General features: G+C 35.3%; 2 protein-coding genes across 7 annotated transcripts; both read left to right on the top strand.

The window, feature by feature from the left end:
* Positions 1 to 209: 209 nt before the first annotated feature.
* LOC127082485 (alcohol dehydrogenase 1-like) lies at positions 210 to 2,755 on the top strand. 2 transcript variants are annotated; one of them, XM_051022726.1, is made up of 10 exons: positions 210 to 378; positions 502 to 638; positions 800 to 846; positions 1,003 to 1,328; positions 1,557 to 1,639; positions 1,751 to 1,826; positions 1,932 to 1,993; positions 2,071 to 2,166; positions 2,261 to 2,422; positions 2,531 to 2,755. In XM_051022726.1, the coding sequence occupies exons 1-10, from the start codon at positions 342 to 344 to the stop codon at positions 2,645 to 2,647; spliced, it is 1,143 nt and encodes a 380-aa protein (XP_050878683.1). In that variant the 5' UTR covers positions 210 to 341; the 3' UTR covers positions 2,648 to 2,755. The 2 variants fall into 2 exon arrangements, with proteins under 2 accessions (XP_050878683.1, XP_050878682.1); XM_051022725.1 differs by having other exon boundaries at positions 1,751 to 1,993.
* A 3,821-nt stretch (positions 2,756 to 6,576) lies between these two features.
* Positions 6,577 to 16,275, top strand: LOC127082486 (uncharacterized). Of its 5 annotated transcripts, none has more exons than XM_051022729.1 (10): positions 6,578 to 7,442; positions 10,566 to 12,049; positions 12,555 to 12,847; positions 12,952 to 13,164; positions 13,241 to 13,333; positions 13,417 to 13,533; positions 13,623 to 13,937; positions 14,028 to 14,285; positions 14,384 to 14,458; positions 14,546 to 14,617. In XM_051022729.1, the coding sequence occupies exons 3-8, from the start codon at positions 12,560 to 12,562 to the stop codon at positions 14,226 to 14,228; spliced, it is 1,227 nt and encodes a 408-aa protein (XP_050878686.1). In that variant the 5' UTR covers positions 6,578 to 7,442; positions 10,566 to 12,049; positions 12,555 to 12,559; the 3' UTR covers positions 14,229 to 14,285; positions 14,384 to 14,458; positions 14,546 to 14,617. The 5 variants fall into 5 exon arrangements, with proteins under 5 accessions (XP_050878687.1, XP_050878686.1, XP_050878684.1 ...); XM_051022727.1 differs by having other exon boundaries at positions 6,578 to 8,114; XM_051022730.1 differs by lacking the exon at positions 10,566 to 12,049 and having other exon boundaries at positions 6,577 to 8,114.
* Positions 16,276 to 17,203: the final 928 nt, after the last annotated feature.

The following is a 17,203-nucleotide window of genomic DNA, read 5'->3' as shown; positions in this document are numbered from 1 at the left end:
TGCATAATGGAGATGAGACCCTGAGGTCCCCCTCGTCCTGGACGCATAAATTTCTAATAACCTACATCAATCTCATAAGCAATAGTATGCTATAAATGATCGATACAAATAACAAAAATTCATATGGAATCATTTATTAATTTTGGTAAAAGAAATATAGAAAAGGTAAAACAGCAGTAGTAATAGTACTATGTTTATTTAAAAAAAATGTTTCCGTGTTAACCTCTGTTTCATCTCTCACTACCATAAATAGATGTCACTGACAAGTCGTTGTGATAAGATAACAACAACAAACAACTCACTCATACATTTCATTCTTGTCCCTAGATCATCTGTTAATCATGTCGAACACTGTTGGTCAAGTCATCAAGTGCAGAGGTCTAACATCTCTTTGTTTTTTCAAACTATGTTGTTCTATTCATTTTCATTTTGTTTCCTACCATTAATATTTTAATCATCGGTTTATTGATTGTGTTTTGAAAATTTGTAATATACTTGCAGCTGCGGTTGCATGGGAAGCTGGGAAGCCGCTGGTGACTGAAGAAGTAGAGGTGGCGCCACCGCAGGCCGGTGAAGTTCGTCTCAAGATACTCTTCACCTCCCTTTGTCACACTGATGTTTATTTTTGGGAAGCTAAGGTAGATTATAAAGACTAATAGATCCATGAACTAACTTTTTTTAATCTAATCGTGAACTTTTAGATAGTTTTAATTAGATCTATCAACTTTTAAATAATTTGTATTTGGATACCTAAATTCAGGACTCAGTTATAAATTTTTACACTTTTCCCTTGTTTCAGGGTCAGACTCCGTTGTTTCCTCGAATATTTGGCCATGAAGCTGGAGGGTATGTTTCTCTTCTCAATATTCTAAGTTGAACCACCTATTATAAATCTTTCTCTTATGTATTCTTGGTTGAATCATTTGATTATGTAATGTGTTGGTAATTTAGTATGTAATGTGAATGAACGTTTTTGATATTTGTTGGGATGATGTTGATCAGGATTGTGGAGAGTGTAGGTGAGGGTGTGACTCATCTGAAACCAGGAGATCAAGCCCTGCCTGTATTCACAGGAGAGTGTGGGGATTGTCCGCATTGTAAGTCAGAAGAAAGCAACATGTGTGATCTTCTTAGGATCAACACAGATAGAGGTGTCATGCTCAATGACAACCAGTCCAGATTCTCTATTAAGGGACAACCTGTGCACCATTTCGTCGGCACCTCTACGTTCAGCGAGTATACTGTGGTTCATGCTGGATGTGTTGCAAAGATCAACCCTGATGCACCACTTGACAAAGTTTGCATACTCAGTTGTGGAATATGCACTGGTATGTAGAAGATCTCTAACTTGAGATAATAATATCAGAGTTTTAAAAACGGTCGCGGTCGTGGAAAGGCTTTCGGTATTTCGGTCAGTAGAGGTGTCGCGACACTGATTGCAGTCGCTGTGGTGTAATTATCCACAATTTGTTCTTTAATATAAAAACAGTGATAATAGTATCGGTAACAACATCTGTTGATGTTTTTCTCAGTTTAATTTGCATATATTCTTGTAGGTTTTGGTGCTACCGTCAATGTTGCAAAACCAAAACCTGGCTCTTCTGTTGCTATCTTTGGACTTGGAGCTGTTGGCCTTGCTGTATGTTACTCTTATACCTTTGATTGTATATGTGTGTTACTGTTGCAGTTATAATTGGAAATGAAATGAGCCAATATTAACATCTGCTCTTCTCTTTAAACCATAATATAGGCTGCTGAAGGGGCAAGGATTTCTGGTGCATCAAGAATCATTGGAGTTGATTTAGTTTCCAGCCGATTTGAATTAGGTACAATGCTTTTAACTTGTCTGAAATCCTTGATGATTTGGATCAACATAAATTCAATGAATGTTCTTTTTCTGATGGCATTTCTTATTCTTTTCTCGTTGGCAGCTAAGAATTTTGGGGTAACTGATTTCATAAACCCAAAAGATCACGACAAACCTGTGCAAGAAGTTAGTATGATGCTATGCCTTAAAATGTTGTTTGTTTTTTATACAAAAGGGACTGAGATGTGAAAATTGGTTTGCAGGTAATTGCTGAAATGACCAATGGGGGTGTGGACCGTGCTGTTGAATGTACTGGGAGCGTCCAGGCCATGATCTCGGCATTCGAATGTGTCCATGATGTATCCAAAATGAAGTTTATTTTCTCTTTGTTTCTGGAAAAATTATATAGCTTACTAAGGCTAATGCTGAATCTTGATCTGTTGTTCTTATCAGGGTTGGGGTGTTGCTGTGCTTGTTGGAGTTCCAAACAAAGATGATGCCTTCAAAACTCATCCTTTGAATTTCTTGACCGAGAGGACTCTTAAGGGTACCTTCTACGGAAATTACAAACCTCGCACTGATCTTCCTAATGTTGTTGAGAAGTACATGAAAGGGGTAAGCTTTTATACATGTTTGAATATGCAGTGCTTTAGGCGGATTAACTAATATTGCAGAATGATATGTTATTTGTGTTGTTAATGTGATGTTCATGTGATATTGCAGGAGCTGGAACTGGAGAAATTCATTACACACACAATACCATTTTCAGAGATTAACAAAGCTTTTGATTACATGCTGAAAGGGGAGTCAATCAGATGTATCATCAAAATGGAGGAGTAAAACTCTAAAGCTGTGATGTAATAGTCCCTACAGGGGGAATGAATAAATGTAATAAATAATCCTGTTGGGATTTATTTTAATAAAGAGTGTGAAAGTCTACTTCTATCTGATGATCATTTAGTCACAAGATGCATCTAGAAGATATCATTTGACACTTTATTAAACACCTTGATATAGTATATGTAAAACATCAGTTGAGCACATGTCATGAAAAATCGTCTTGTTACCTTCCGTTAAATACTTTCAAAATTATGCTCTATATAGGAATTAATCAAGTTTTCATCGTCTTATTTTAGTTAACACAATCGGTGGCGGAACTGAGGGGAACGTGGGAAGGCCACGGCCATCCCTCAATTTTTTATTTTTTTTTAATTCATATATATTAAATTACTAAAACATCTTTATTTTAAATTAAAATTAATTTTTATTTATTTTTTTTATTCAAAGTTAGGTTAAAATACAGATAAGGTAAAAAGCTTATATCTTTCCTTTCTTTCTCATATGAGTTTGCTACCGGCACCCGAATCGGAACAGATTAAAGTGATCGGCATCTAACAGGTAAAAAATTTTATTCATTCTTCTTTTATAAAAAGTAACAAATTAAAGTGATCGCTTGATTTGTGTTTTTGAGATTTTTAGGATTCCTCTTTCTTGATGTGTTAAAATAATCTATATGAGGTTTATTAAGTCAATTCATAACACTGTAATTTACAAATATAATTATACACTGTAATAAGGTTTATTTAATCATTGTTGCTGCTAATTTCTAACAGTGAAGTTATTGGTATTTGAAAACGGATTAAAGTTAATTAATTAAGTTTATTAATTTTTTTCTCTTTTAATTTTTAGGTTCTCTAAATTGATTTTTGGATCTGATATGATATTATAGGAAGAGTAAAGATGAATAATAGAAAAATTGATTCTTTTTTCAAAAGGAAAACATGTGAAATTGAAAGAGAAGAGAGAGATGAAGAAATTATAATCCCGACATCCGAATCTGAAACAGTTCTTGAGAATCCAACAATTGAAGAGCATCATGGTTTTGAAAATTCTTTGGAACGTGATCCTGGAAAGCGTCCTCCGATTTGGCAACATCCACCAAATCAAGTGGATGCAATACGAAGAGCTTATCTAAAATGGGGTTTATATCAAATTCATTTAGAAAACTATCCTTTGTCCGATAACGATGATCATCCGAGAAGGTTTCAACATACTTGGTTTAGCATATTTTCATCATGGTTCGAATATTTACCATCTGAAGATGCCGCATATTGCTTACCATGTTACCTTTTTAGCAAAAAACTAAATGGACGTCCCGAATCACTTATCTTTATTTCTATGGGTTTTAGAAATTGGAAGAAAGTTAGGCATGGAAAATATTGTTCCTTTCTTAAACACATAGGGAAGGATCCTTGCTCACCACACAACAATGCAATGAAAGCTTGTCAAGACTTGTTGAATCAAGATGGTCATATTAGAAATGTTATTCAAGTGCAAAGTTCAAGTCAAAGAATGAATAATCGGTTACGACTCAAGACTTCAATTGACACTGTTCGTTGGTTAACACTACAAGCTTGTGCTTTTAGGGGCCACGACGAAAGTAGCAAATCAAGAAATCAAGGTAACTTTCTTGAGTTATTGAAACTTTTAGCATCCTACAATGGTGAAGTTGCAAAAGTTGTGTTGGAAAATGCTCCACAAAATTGCAAGTATACTTCACATCAAATTCAAAAAGAGCTCTTGCAAATTCTTTCTAGTAGGGTGAAAAAGAGTATTCGTGAGGAAATTGGTGATTCCAAATTTTGTATCGTTGTTGATGAAGCCCGTGATGAGTCAAAAAAGGAACAAATGACTCTTGTATTAAGATTTGTTGATAAAATTGGTTTAATACAAGAGAGATTTTTTGATGTGGCACATGTTAAAGACATCACATCTTTAACTCTTAAGGAAGCAATATGTGATATACTTTCTCGACATAACCTTGATGTTTCTAACATTTGTGGCCAAGGGTATGATGGTGCTAGCAATATGAGAGGAGAATGTAATGGTTTATAAGCCCTCTTTATGAATGATTGTCCTTATGCATACTATATTCATTGTTTTGCTCATCGATTGCAACTTGCATTAGTTACATCATCAAGAGAAGTCAAACATGTTCATAAATTTTTTGAGAAGCTGATCTTTGTTGTGAATGTTGTTTATTCTTCTACAAAGCGTCATGATGAGTTACAAGCTGCCCAATTAGAAGAAATTGCTTATTTGTTAGAGATTGATGAGATTGTAACTAGTAAAGGTGCAAATCAAGTTGGTATATTGAAACGAGCTGGAGATATTCGTTGGGGCACATTACGATTCAATTTCTAGCTTGATAAACATGTATGAAGCAACTTGTTTAGTTTTAAAAAAATTTGCAAAAGATAGAGGGAGTTATGCTATACGTGGGGATGTAGATAGTTGTTATAATTACTTGAAGGCATTTGATTTTATATTTATTTTGCACTTGATGAAAGAAATCGTGGGAATAACAGATATGTTTTGTCAAGCCTTAAAAAAAATCAAGATGTAGTTAATGCTATGAACTTGGTTCGTTCAACAAAACATCTTATTCAAGGTTTGAGAGAAAATGGTTGGGATATATTGTTTACTAAAGTGGTATCTTTTTGTGAAAAACATGGTATTGAGATTCCTGATCTTAATGATGTTCATTCAACAACAAGATTTGGACGCTCCCGTCTTGAAGAGAATCAAGTCACAATTCAACATTACTTTAAAGTTGAAATCTTTTTCACTACCATTGACAAACAGTTACAAGAGTTGAATAGCAGATTCAGTGAGCAGGCAATTGATTTGTTAAGTCTTTCTTTTTTTTATCTTCTAATGATGGATATAAAGCTTTTAGCATTGATACTATTTGTTCTTTAGTTGAAAAATATTATCCTATGGATTTTAGTGATCAAGAGAAGAATAATTTGCAATTTCAACTCCAACATTTTCTATTTGTTGCTCGTTAAGCATCAAACTTGAATAATTTATCAACTATTCAAGAACTATGTTCATGTTTGGTTGCATCTGGACAGGCTGAAACTTACTTATTGATTGATAGACTACTTCGTCTTATCATGACTTTTCCCGTTTCTACGGCCACAACTGAGAGGTCTTTTTTAGCAATGAAAATTATTAAGACTAAGTTGAGAAACAAAATGGATGATGTGTTTCTTGGAGATAGCATGACAGTATATATTGAAAGGGAGATTAGTGCAAGCATTAGTTCGGAGTCAATTATTGACGATTTCAAGTCACTCAGAACGCGTAAAGCATTACTTTAAAGTAGTTTTAAGTAATGTAATTTAAATTTTTAGTAATTAACTTTGTATTTATTTTAACTTTAATGTTTTATTTAAAATACTATTTACATTTTATTTATAATCTTTATTTTACGTTAGTAGTCATCCCAAATTTTTTTATCTAACTCTACCACTGAACACAATACTACAAGTCAATACTTTGATCCTTTATTTGAATATCAAGTTGTTATCCGCCCTCGAGTTTATCATCTAGTGACCAATCATTGAATGTTCTAGAGGATTATACTTCGAAAAACTAAATTTGATAATTTCTCTCTCAAAAACGTAAAATATTAGCCTTAAGAATAGGACTTAATTTGTTATTATTCTCCCTTTTTTAATTCCTCTTTTCCAGTTGTGGTATATGATTTCTGTTATAGAGTTTTTGTATAAATACTCCTGTAGCTATTCTTTGTTTTACACTTTTGAATAATAAATTTAATATTCAGTATTTTTTTTTCTTTTTTAAGTCTCACGCTCATGCAATGTGGCATGAGCTTACATGTAATGTGGCATGAGCTTATATGGTATCAGTAGAATAATTTATCTGATCCTGTATCTTCTCCAACACGTGTTGCCATCATCCTTCTCTCCTTATCCTTTCCTCATTGGACCGATATTTTTCACTGCTACTCCCTCTCGGTCATCCACATGTGTTCTCATCAGATTGGTCTAGCCAGATTTCCTTATCCTTCCGTTTATTTTCTCCCAGAGAGACATTTTTCCATTTTTTTCTACCTCTTCCACCGAAAACCTTTCTTCCCCCGAAAACTCTCTTCCACCGAAAACCTTTCTTCCCATTCTTGCATTTCACCGTTACAATTTTTTTTTGTTTCTCCAACCTAAATCCACCACCAAGAACCCTAACAACCATCTTTTTCCCTTGTACCCACCCAAAATCAGAAACCTTAATCCCTTTATTTTCTGTGTTTTCTTCTTGTCATCTTCAACTTCCTCTCTAACCTTCTCCCATGGCGGATTCCAACGATTCTTCCTCTCCAAGACCCACCATCAACAACAATGAAACCATCACTAAAAACAACAATGTTCAACAAAACCCTAGAAACTACCAACAAGACATGATTGATCCTTACTTCATGCATCCCAGCGATAATATGTGACATCCATCGTCACCCATCACCTAAACTACTCCAATTACCACTCCTGGTCAAGATCTGTTATTGTTGCTTTACGATCAAAAAACAAGCTTGGGTTTCTTGACGGATCCCTCCCAAGACCACCTGAAACTGATCGTCTTGCTCTTGTCTGAGATCGTTGCAACACAATCGTGATGTCGTGGGTAACCAACTTCATCGAGAACGATATATCCAAAAGCATATTGTGGATGGACGCAACTCACGAAATTTGGACGGACCTTTGCGGCCGTTACAACCAAGGTGATCTATTTCGTGTTTCTGATCTTCAAGAGGAACTCTTCACCCTAAAACAAGGTGATCAAACCATTACTCAGTACTACACCAATCTCAAGAAACTTTGGCAAGAGTTAGACAATGTTTGACCATTTCCCACGTGTTCTTGTAACCCCAAATGCTCTTGTGGCCTATTACCCACATTCAAATTTTACTGTGAATCCGATCATGTCATTCATTTTTTAAAAGGTCTCAACAAACAATATGCCTATGTTAGATCCCAAATTATGACGATGAACTCTCTTCCTCTTATCAGCAAAACATTTTCTTTACTTATTCAACAGGAAAGACAAACCCTTGTTCCATCCAATGATGACACCACCATCGTGGCCAACTTCTCCAAACCCAACTATCAAAAACGTCCCCATGATCTCAACAACAAAGCTTCAAATTATGGACGTGACATAAAAGTTTGCACCTAGTGCAATAAAATTGGCCACACCATTGAGGTATATATCAAGAATCATGGGCTTCCTCCGTATCTCCGAAAAACTAACAATAGTCAAGCCAATATAGTAGCTGATAACTCGGGTCCAAGTTCATTTGAGGAGGTTGAAGGATAACCTTCAAATGCTCAATTCATTCCTTTTACTAAATAGAAACACAAAGCCATCCTTGCGCATCTTTAACAATCATCTAGTGTCGCCTCTCCTCAAATTCAACAATTCCATAACAATTTAATAAACTCCTCAGGTATTCTTCCTACTCCTTCCTTTTTAGATCGTCAACTTTGGATTCTCGACACAGACGCAACCGATTATGTGTGCCATAGTCATACTTTTTTAAATCCTTAGTTATCATTCCTAGGATAATTGTTAAGCTCCCTAAGCTCCCTAATGGTGCCATCTTTACTACTAGCCAAGCTGGCACCATTCAATTCACAAATACTTTCTATCCTTCGGATGTGCTATATATTCCTGAGTTTTTCACAAACCTCATATTTATCCCTAGATTAACCAAGTCTTTAAATCGTAGAGTCACCTTTAATTCAGATTCTTGCATCATACAAGGGACCCTTACCTAGAGGATGATTGGGGCAACTAGACTCCATCCAAGTCTCTATTATTTGACCAATCCTATTGACCATACCCCTTCCTCTAACAAAAACGACTTCCTTTTAAAAATAGTCAATCTCATTATTCACATGGACATATGAGGTTCTTATTCTATACCTTTTATGATTGGTTTTAAATATTTTCTCACTATAGTTGATGATCCTAGTAGGTATTGTTATACTTATCTCATGCGTTTAAAATATGAAACTTCTATTATTGTTAAAAAAATTGTTTCTTTCATAAAAACTCAATTCAACACCAATATTAAAACCATAAGAATCGATAACGGTCCTAAATTTTTTCTAAGAGTTTTTTTTACTAATAATGGCATTATCCATCAAACTTCTGTGTTTACACCCCTCAACAAAACATTATTGTTGAAAGGAAGCACCAACACCTTTTAAATATTGCTAGGGCTTTACTTTTTCAACCCAAACTCCCTAAAAAAAAATTGGCTCACGCGATTTACCTTATTAATAAACTCCCTTCCCTTTTATTACAACATCAAACTCCTCACTTCCTTATGCATCATGTTATGCACGATTGTACTATGTTAAAAATGTTTGGTTGCTTAGCTTATGATATCACTCTAAAAAATGGTAGAACTAAATTTGATTATAGGAGTAGGAAATGTATTTTTTTTGATTATGAACAGAGTGTCAAAGGAGTTTCCCCATTTGACATACATTATAGACACTTTTTTTAACCAAGAATACTACCTTATATGAAACCATATTCCCCTACCAAACAAACTCGGCTTTCCCAAATATTCATAAATCCCTCATATACCACCTTACTCCACAAGATTACTTTGACACAAATGACCTTAACTTTACACAACCTACTTACCCTATTTTACCTCCTCACAATAACAAAAATTCCCCTACTTAACCCACAAACACACCTAACTCATCCTCACACTCTTCACCTCCAATACCCATCCAAACCCTCTTCCAACAAGAAAATTAAACTGTATGACCAAACCTCCAACATACTTACAAGACTACCATTACACTCCAATTTAAGGCAACACTCACATCTCTTCCAATACTTCCACATGTAGTAATCTTTATCCTCTTCATCATGATCTTTCTTACTCTAGCTTATCTCTTAATCATAAATGCTTTAAGTTAAAGTTATCTTCTATTAATGAACCCACTAGTTGCACTAAAGCAGTTTCCGATCCTAATTGTAAACATGTTATCCAATGTGAAATTTAGTCATTAAATGATAACAACACCTTGGACTTGGTCCCTCTTCCCCCAATTACTAAACCCATAGTTTGTTAACGAATTTTCAAAATTAAGTTTATGTCTAGTGGTACCATCGAACGATACAAAGCCTAGCTTGTTGCCAAGGGCTTTAACCAAACTGCGGGCATCGATTATCTTGAAACTTTTAGTCCTATAGTTGAAATGACTATCATTCTTCTCATTTTATCTATAGATGTCACCCATAATTGATTTCTTCAACAATTAGACATAAAAACCGCCTTTTCACATGGTGATTTAGATGAAGTTGTTTATATGAAACTGACGTCGGGATTACATGTTTCCAACACCAATCTTGTCTGTAAATTAAATCATTTTATTTATGGATTAAAATAGGCAAGTCGATAATGGAATCATAAATTAACTTCTGCTCTTACTAAATTGGGTTATATACAATCAAAATATGATTATTCTCTTTATACTCTTGTCACTTCATCTTCTTTCACTGTTGTTTTGGTTTATGTTGATGGCCTTATGATAGCTAGAAATTATATGATTAATATCTCATTTCTAAAGCAGGCTTTAGACTCCAAATTTAGCATCAAAGACCTAGGTAATTTGAAATATTTCCTAGGCATTAAGTTTGCCCGTTCATCAACTAGAGTTTATGTTTGTCAATGTAAATATAGTTTGGATCTCCTATAAGAAGCAGGCTTGCTTGGGGATGAACCTGCTTCCACTCTGATGGATCCCGACCACAAACTTGTCTCGGGCTCGATATTTCCCCTCTTATCTAACCCCACTTCTTTTCGTAGTTTGATTGGAAAGCTATTGTACTTAACTCATACTCACCCTAATATTAGTTACGTTATTTGCAGGTTAAGCCAATTTCTATCCAGCCCTACTGAAGAGAATTTTCACACTGTTGTTTGGATCCTACGGTACATCAAAACAGAACCGGAAAATGCCTTCTTTTTTGGAAATCTTCTTCAACAATTCTAACTGGCTTTACAGATTTTGACAATACGATCAACTACGAAATTTTGCTTCTACCTTGGAACATCATTGATATGTTGGAAGAGTAAGAAACAACACATTATTTCTAGAACCTTGTCTGAAGCCAAATATCGTGCCCTTACCAATGCTACCTGTGAAATCCTAGTGGATGATACCTATTACAAGACCTCCAAATTCAACACAACCAACCCATAAACATCTTTTGTTACAAATCATCAGTTATACACATCTCTAATAATCTGGTGTTCCACGAATGCACTAAACATATTGAAATGGACTCACATATTGTCCGTGACAAAGTGCAGTAGAAAATCATCCACTTAATGTTGAGAATATAATATAGCTTATAGGAGTTATGTGGATAAGAGTTTTGTGTGGACAATATCTTTTAGTTAGCTTCAGTTTGTTAGCTAATTTTTGATTGGTAGTTAAGAGATAACCATACACTATATAAGGACATGGCTACCACACGTGTAATAACATAACAAGCTATTATTCTCTTTTCCTGAAAACTTTCTTTCTTCTTCTTCTTCATTCTGCATTTTCTGCTCTGCATCTCTTGTTCTTTAATGCAGAAACTGATTTTCACAATATGGTATCATTCGCCATTTCGACCCTTCTTCCGCTGCTCTTCCAATTGAATCTTTAGCTTGTTCATTCTTTCTTTACTTTCATGGCTCCTCCACAAAATTCACCTCTTGATCACTACGCCAAAAACTGGAATAGACAGCGCACCTTAGAGGGCGCTTTATTACAAAAGCGCACTCTAAAGTGAAGAGAAAAAATAAGGAGCAAACAACTGGAATAGACAGCGCACTTTAGAGGGCGCTTTTGTAACAAAGCGCCCTCTAAAGTGAAGCGAAAAAATAATGAGGAAATGGAGGGACACCAATAGAGGGCGCGTTTATGAAAGCGCCCTCTAAGGGTACCCTTAGAGGGCGCTTTTAAAAAAGCGCTCTCTAAGTCCATGTACATTTCTAGTTTATAAGGCGCTTTTGGAAAACCTTAGAGAGCGCTTTTAGAAGCGCCCTCTTAGGCCCCCTTTAGAGGGCGCTTTTTTTTACACAAGCGCCCTCTAAGGTCCCCTTTAGTAAACATTAAAATTATAACATATACTGCATGTCTCTTTATTTTCCCTCGCCATATGCTATTTCGTTTACGTAACTGGGTTTTCTCTCTACTGCGATTACTCTCTACTGCGATTACTCTCGTCCTCCGTTCGTTCTCCCTCCCTCACCTTCGTCGTCGCCGTCACCTTTTTCTGCTGCTGCGTTCACGTTCACTGAGTTATCTGCGTCCACCGTCGTTGTTCACTTTCTTCTCCATCGTTACCGTCACCTTGAAGGTATTTCTCTCAATAGTTTGTATTTCCAGGTGTTTGATTAGGGCATTTTCTAAATTGAGTTTTACATTTTGTGCATTATGTTGATTAATGTTGTTTAGGGCAAACGAGCACTATATGGTGTTCATGAGCACCTTGTTGAAAATCATTTTTTGTTATTTTTTTGTGTATGGTTTTGATCACTGAATGTTGTATTTTGTATGGTTATGTAAGGTTTTTTATTTCTGATTGAAAACTGATGTCATTTGGAGTGTGTTTGAGCTTGTGCTTGGAAGTTTGATGATTATGGATGCAAGTTTGTTCATGTTCCAAACACCATAAGTTTGCATTGGTCTTTTGTATGCAGTAGGTGTGTGTGAGTTTGTATTCAATAATGATGAAAAAAAGAGAGAGTTTAGATTGTTGTAACATGAGAGAAATGGAAGGTATATGAATGTGTTTTTTGTGTAGCTTCACGAATATGGTCATTGTCTAACTTGGGTCTTATTGAATCATTTCTATATTACAGATAAAATGGCTAGTAACCAAGACGATACCCATGACGCGAGTGGATCACGTAACAATGTTGAAAATGAAATCAAACGAGGATTGACTGTTATGAAGTCAATCATTCGTGCAAGAGACAAGGGTGAAAAATTCGAAGTACATTGGAGTGCTGAAGACCAACTAATTGAGCCTAACGGTTCAATGTTGGCAAGTTACATTGGTTTCCTTGTTCGACAACATATTCTGATTACATGTGATAATTGGAGAAGTCCGGAATTGAAGGTTGGCAAAGAAAAAATATGGTCCGAGATACAGGTACTTACCATATATTGTTATATGTTTTTTTTGTTGACTATTTGTTGACCATATATTGTTATAATATTACTTACAATAACACACTCCATGTGTATGTTTTTTAGAGATCCTTTCACATCGATGAAAGCCGGCAAAAATATTGTATTCAATTGGGCGGAAAAAGACTCCGAGGATTTCGATCCTTTTTGTCCAACAAATTTCTCAAGGATGAGGAAGGAAAATTTGTTGAAGCAGAACGGCCAATGAAGTATGCGGAGATTATTTCAGCCGAAGAATGGGATAACTTTGTCGCCAAACGAAGAAACGAAAAATTCCATGTAATGTCTATTAATTATGGTATTATACAATTGTTAAGTTACTTGGTTCTGATATGCCTTAAACTTTTTTATCCAGGAAGTAAGCGACAAAAATCGGAAAAGGGCATCAAACCCCGCGTATCCGTACAAAAAAGGGCGTACGGGATATGCACGGTTACAACAAAGAATTGTGAGTATATTCAAATGCTATGAGCTTATACATTGTCACAATATGTTATAATTGATGATCTTATAATCTGATTCAATGTGTAGCTAGCCGAGGAGAAAAGTGACGCAACATCTCTTCCGGAGCACGTATTGTGGAAGGCTGCTCGGGTTGGGAAATATGGGGTTGTCGTTGAAGCGGTTCAAAATGTTTATGACGAATGTGTAAGTATATATAACATTATTTCTTTAATTATATCAAAAATTTTGTTAGACATATAATTCCTTTTTAATCTCCTCTAATAATATTTCAGGAGACTTTATCCCAAACCTTACCTTCAACCGAGGTCCAGGATTGCAGGAGCCTACTTAGTCGAGTACTAAATGTTCCTGAGTATTCCGGTCGTGTGAGGGGTAAGGGTTTTGGTGTGACTCCGTCGTCATTTTATAAAAAACCAAAAACAAAAAATCCTACCAACAAAGAGGTGATGGAGACCTTGACGGAGTTAAGGGCACAAGTACTCGAACTGCAAAAGGAGAATGCAAGGTATAGAGAGGAAAGGTGCGGTTCTGAGGCAAAAGATACTAGTGACCGAGCTAGTATCAATTGTCAACTGAAATTTCTCGAGGTAATTATATATGTTATTATGAAATTAAAATAGCACTTTTTTACTTGACACATATACACGTTAACAATAACATATTTATTATTGGTTTAGGGCATTACACCTTGTCAGCTGTATCTATCGTCACCAACTTATCGCATAGTTGGCAAGAGAAAAGTGCACAACACTTCGGGTGAATTACTTCACCATAATCCCCTCCCGGTGGGATATATGAAAGTTTCGGTTGACCTTGTATTAGATACGGACGCGCTTCTACCATTACCTGACGTTGTTTCAGAGACAACGTTGATGTGAGATGTAGTCGGATCCTTTGTTGGATGGCCGTCAGATCTAATTTTCCCAGATGCCGGGGTATATATGTTCTAAATGATTATGAATATTTAGTATTCACATTTCAATTCAGCTACAATTATGATATTTAATCAATCCTTATTACATGGTAATGTTAGACTCCTACAAGACCCACACATAAAGCTGGTAAAGGGATTTCAAGACGCATCGAGTCGGTTGCATCTCAAAAAGAGGTACAAATATATATACCCATTGAATTATATACGCAACGATTCTGTTGCATCACAAAAAGTCATGATTTAATTTATATGAATTTTTAGGTTCCCGGTCGAATGTTGAAAAAAGCTGGTAAGGATATTCCAACGAAGTCCGGGACAAAAACAAATCCTAAATCTCAAAAAGAGGTACAAATATATATACCCATTGAATTATATACACAACGATACTGTTGCATCACAAAAGTCATGATTTAATTTATATTTTTAGGTTCCCGGTCAAATGTTGGACAAAGCTAGTAAGGAAATTCCAACGACGTCCGGGACAAAATCTCAAATTATGATGCGTCTTGAGAAAATGGTGGAAGAGTCAGATATTATGCACGGCGCCATCCGTAGTGTAGATATGGATGAAGGTGTTTTCGGAATTGCTCATTCCGAATTAATTGCAAAGGAGGACATGCAACAACCTTTTGAACACGAAGAATTGGGCATCGCTGTCATTCATACATACATATGGTACTCCGATCAATTTATTATTTACTTAGTTGAACAATTTATTTACACATTTCAATGAGTAGTCTAATGTTTATTATGTTTCTATTTAAGGTATATGTATGACACATTGATGCGGGGAACTGAATTGTGTAACCGATTCAATTTTATTGCTGCTTCCCGTATCAACACAACGTTTATAACGAAAAATCCAACATCCGTAATGAATGAACTAGTCGATAGATTCATGGTGGCCGATAATACTACACCCAGTTTGTATTTTTTACCGTTTAATTCTGGCAACGGGTTAGATTTTCTTTCTAATAATTTCATTCTAATCTATGTATATCTTTTACGTAGAAAATTTTCATGCATCTAAATTTTTGTTTTATTTTACAGTGGTCACTGGGTGTTGGTTGCTATGGATCTTTCGAGACTAATGGTGTATTATCTCGATTCGTTACCGGGTAATTGGAGTAAATATCCGAGTATGAAGAAGACGGTTGACGCGTAAGTGAAATTCCCCTAAATATTCGTGTGTATTTGTATATTTAATTATGTCTGTCAGATTGATCTCAATATACGTTTTTATTTTGTTAGGACAATACTAAAATTTAGATCGAAAAAGAATTATCGTAATAGGAAGGACATTACCTGGGTCAGAGTTCAGGTATATATTAAGTTTCTTATTTTTGCTTATAATAGTGTTTGTTTTTTGCTTATAATAGTGTTTGTAAGAAATTAACTATATATATATATATATATATATATATATATATATATATATATATATATATATATATATATATATATATATATATATATATATATATATATATATATATATATATTGTTTGTTTGTTTTTCTGTGTAGTGTCCTCAGCAAAACAATTCGATCGATTGCGGATTTTTTGTATTGAGATTTATGAGAGATATCATTGCGTTGAATCGTATAGACATCCCAAAAATGGTATGGAATAATAACTTAGGGTTTATTTTAATATTATCGGATATTTCATCTAATTTGTTACTAAATCATGAATATATTTTATTCTCTTAATTGTAGTACTTTGACGAATACAAATCTTACTCAAGAGCTCATTTGGATGAAATGAATGATGAATTGTGTCAATTCATTATTGATCATAGAATCATATAGGTTGTGTACATATATGTATGGAATGTTGTTGTACGTGCATGAATATCAATATATTAATGTTGTATATATGGAGGATTAATGTTGTATATAAATGGATTCATGTTGTATATATCAATGGATTAATGGTGTATAACATTGGATTAAAGGATGAAATCAATATGAATTTTACACTTTTGCAGCATGCGAACAGGTTTCCAATTAAATACCCACTATTTTTCAAACAAATTTTTTTAAAATAACTAACACTTTAGAGGGCGCTTTCTGTAGGAAGCGCCCTCTAAACACTTTACATTGACAACTTTAGAGGGCGCTTTGTCCAGAAAGCGCCCTCTAAGGTGACCCTTTATGGACCACTCCAGAGGGCGCTTTTTTCTGAAAGCGCACTATAATGTGGCCCTTAAAGGGCCACTTTAGAGAGCGTTTTCTCCAGGAAAACAAAGCGCTGTCTTTACCTATGCCAGCGCCACTTTAGAGGGCGCTTAAAAGCGCTGTTATAGGCCAAAATAAGCGCCCTCTTTTCCCTTATTTGGCGTAGTGGATCCAGCTTTGGATCAAACTTCCTCATACTTTGTTCATCCTAGTGATGGTCCTGGTTCAGTTACAGTTCTTCCCAAGCTTACTGGTTCTAACTATCATTCATGGGCTCGAAGCATGAAGAGAGCGCTCGGTGGAAAGATGAAGATTGAGTTCATTGATGGCTCCCTTCCTGCTCCAGTTGATTCCTTCGATCCATCCTTGCACGCTTGGAATCGCTGCAACATGTTAGTCCATTCTTGGATCATGAATTCAGTTTCAGATTCCATTTCTCAGTCCATCGTCTTCATGGAGAATGCGCTTGATGTATGAAAAGATTTGAAGGAAAGATTCTCTCAGGGTGATCTCATATGTATTTCTGAGTTACAGCAAGAAATATATAATCTAAAGCAAGAAACCAAATCGGTAACTGATTTCTTTTCTGAACTTAAAATTCTTTGGGAGGAGTTAGATTTGTATTTGCCTTTACCCACTTGCACATGTCGCATCAAATGTTCTTGTGAAGCTATGCGTAGTGCAAGATCCAACCATCAACTGATGCAAGTCATCAGATTTTTAACCGGTTTGAATGATCA

The sequence above is a fragment of the Lathyrus oleraceus genome, chromosome 5, assembly GCF_024323335.1.
Source record: "Lathyrus oleraceus cultivar Zhongwan6 chromosome 5, CAAS_Psat_ZW6_1.0, whole genome shotgun sequence".
NCBI lineage: Eukaryota > Viridiplantae > Streptophyta > Magnoliopsida > Fabales > Fabaceae > Lathyrus > Lathyrus oleraceus.
The sequence above is the reverse complement of the archived record's forward strand: the minus strand, read 5'-3'. Positions and strand labels throughout refer to the sequence as shown.

Excerpts from the sequence above, each read along its gene's own strand:
- LOC127082485 (XM_051022725.1), top strand. The coding sequence starts at position 342 with ATGTCGAACACTGTTGGTCAAGTCATCAAGTGCAGAG. Across the intron at positions 379-501 it reads TCAAGTCATCAAGTGCAGAG|CTGCGGTTGCATGGGAAGCT; the intron begins GTCTAACATCTC and ends ATATACTTGCAG. Across the intron at positions 847-1,002 it reads TTTGGCCATGAAGCTGGAGG|GATTGTGGAGAGTGTAGGTG; the intron begins GTATGTTTCTCT and ends GATGTTGATCAG.
- LOC127082486 (XM_051022730.1), top strand. The coding sequence starts at position 12,560 with ATGGCTAGTAACCAAGACGATACCCATGACGCGAGTGGATCACGTAAC. Across the intron at positions 13,165-13,240 it reads GAAGAAACGAAAAATTCCAT|GAAGTAAGCGACAAAAATCG; the intron begins GTAATGTCTATT and ends TTTTTTATCCAG. Across the intron at positions 13,534-13,622 it reads AAAATGTTTATGACGAATGT|GAGACTTTATCCCAAACCTT; the intron begins GTAAGTATATAT and ends ATAATATTTCAG.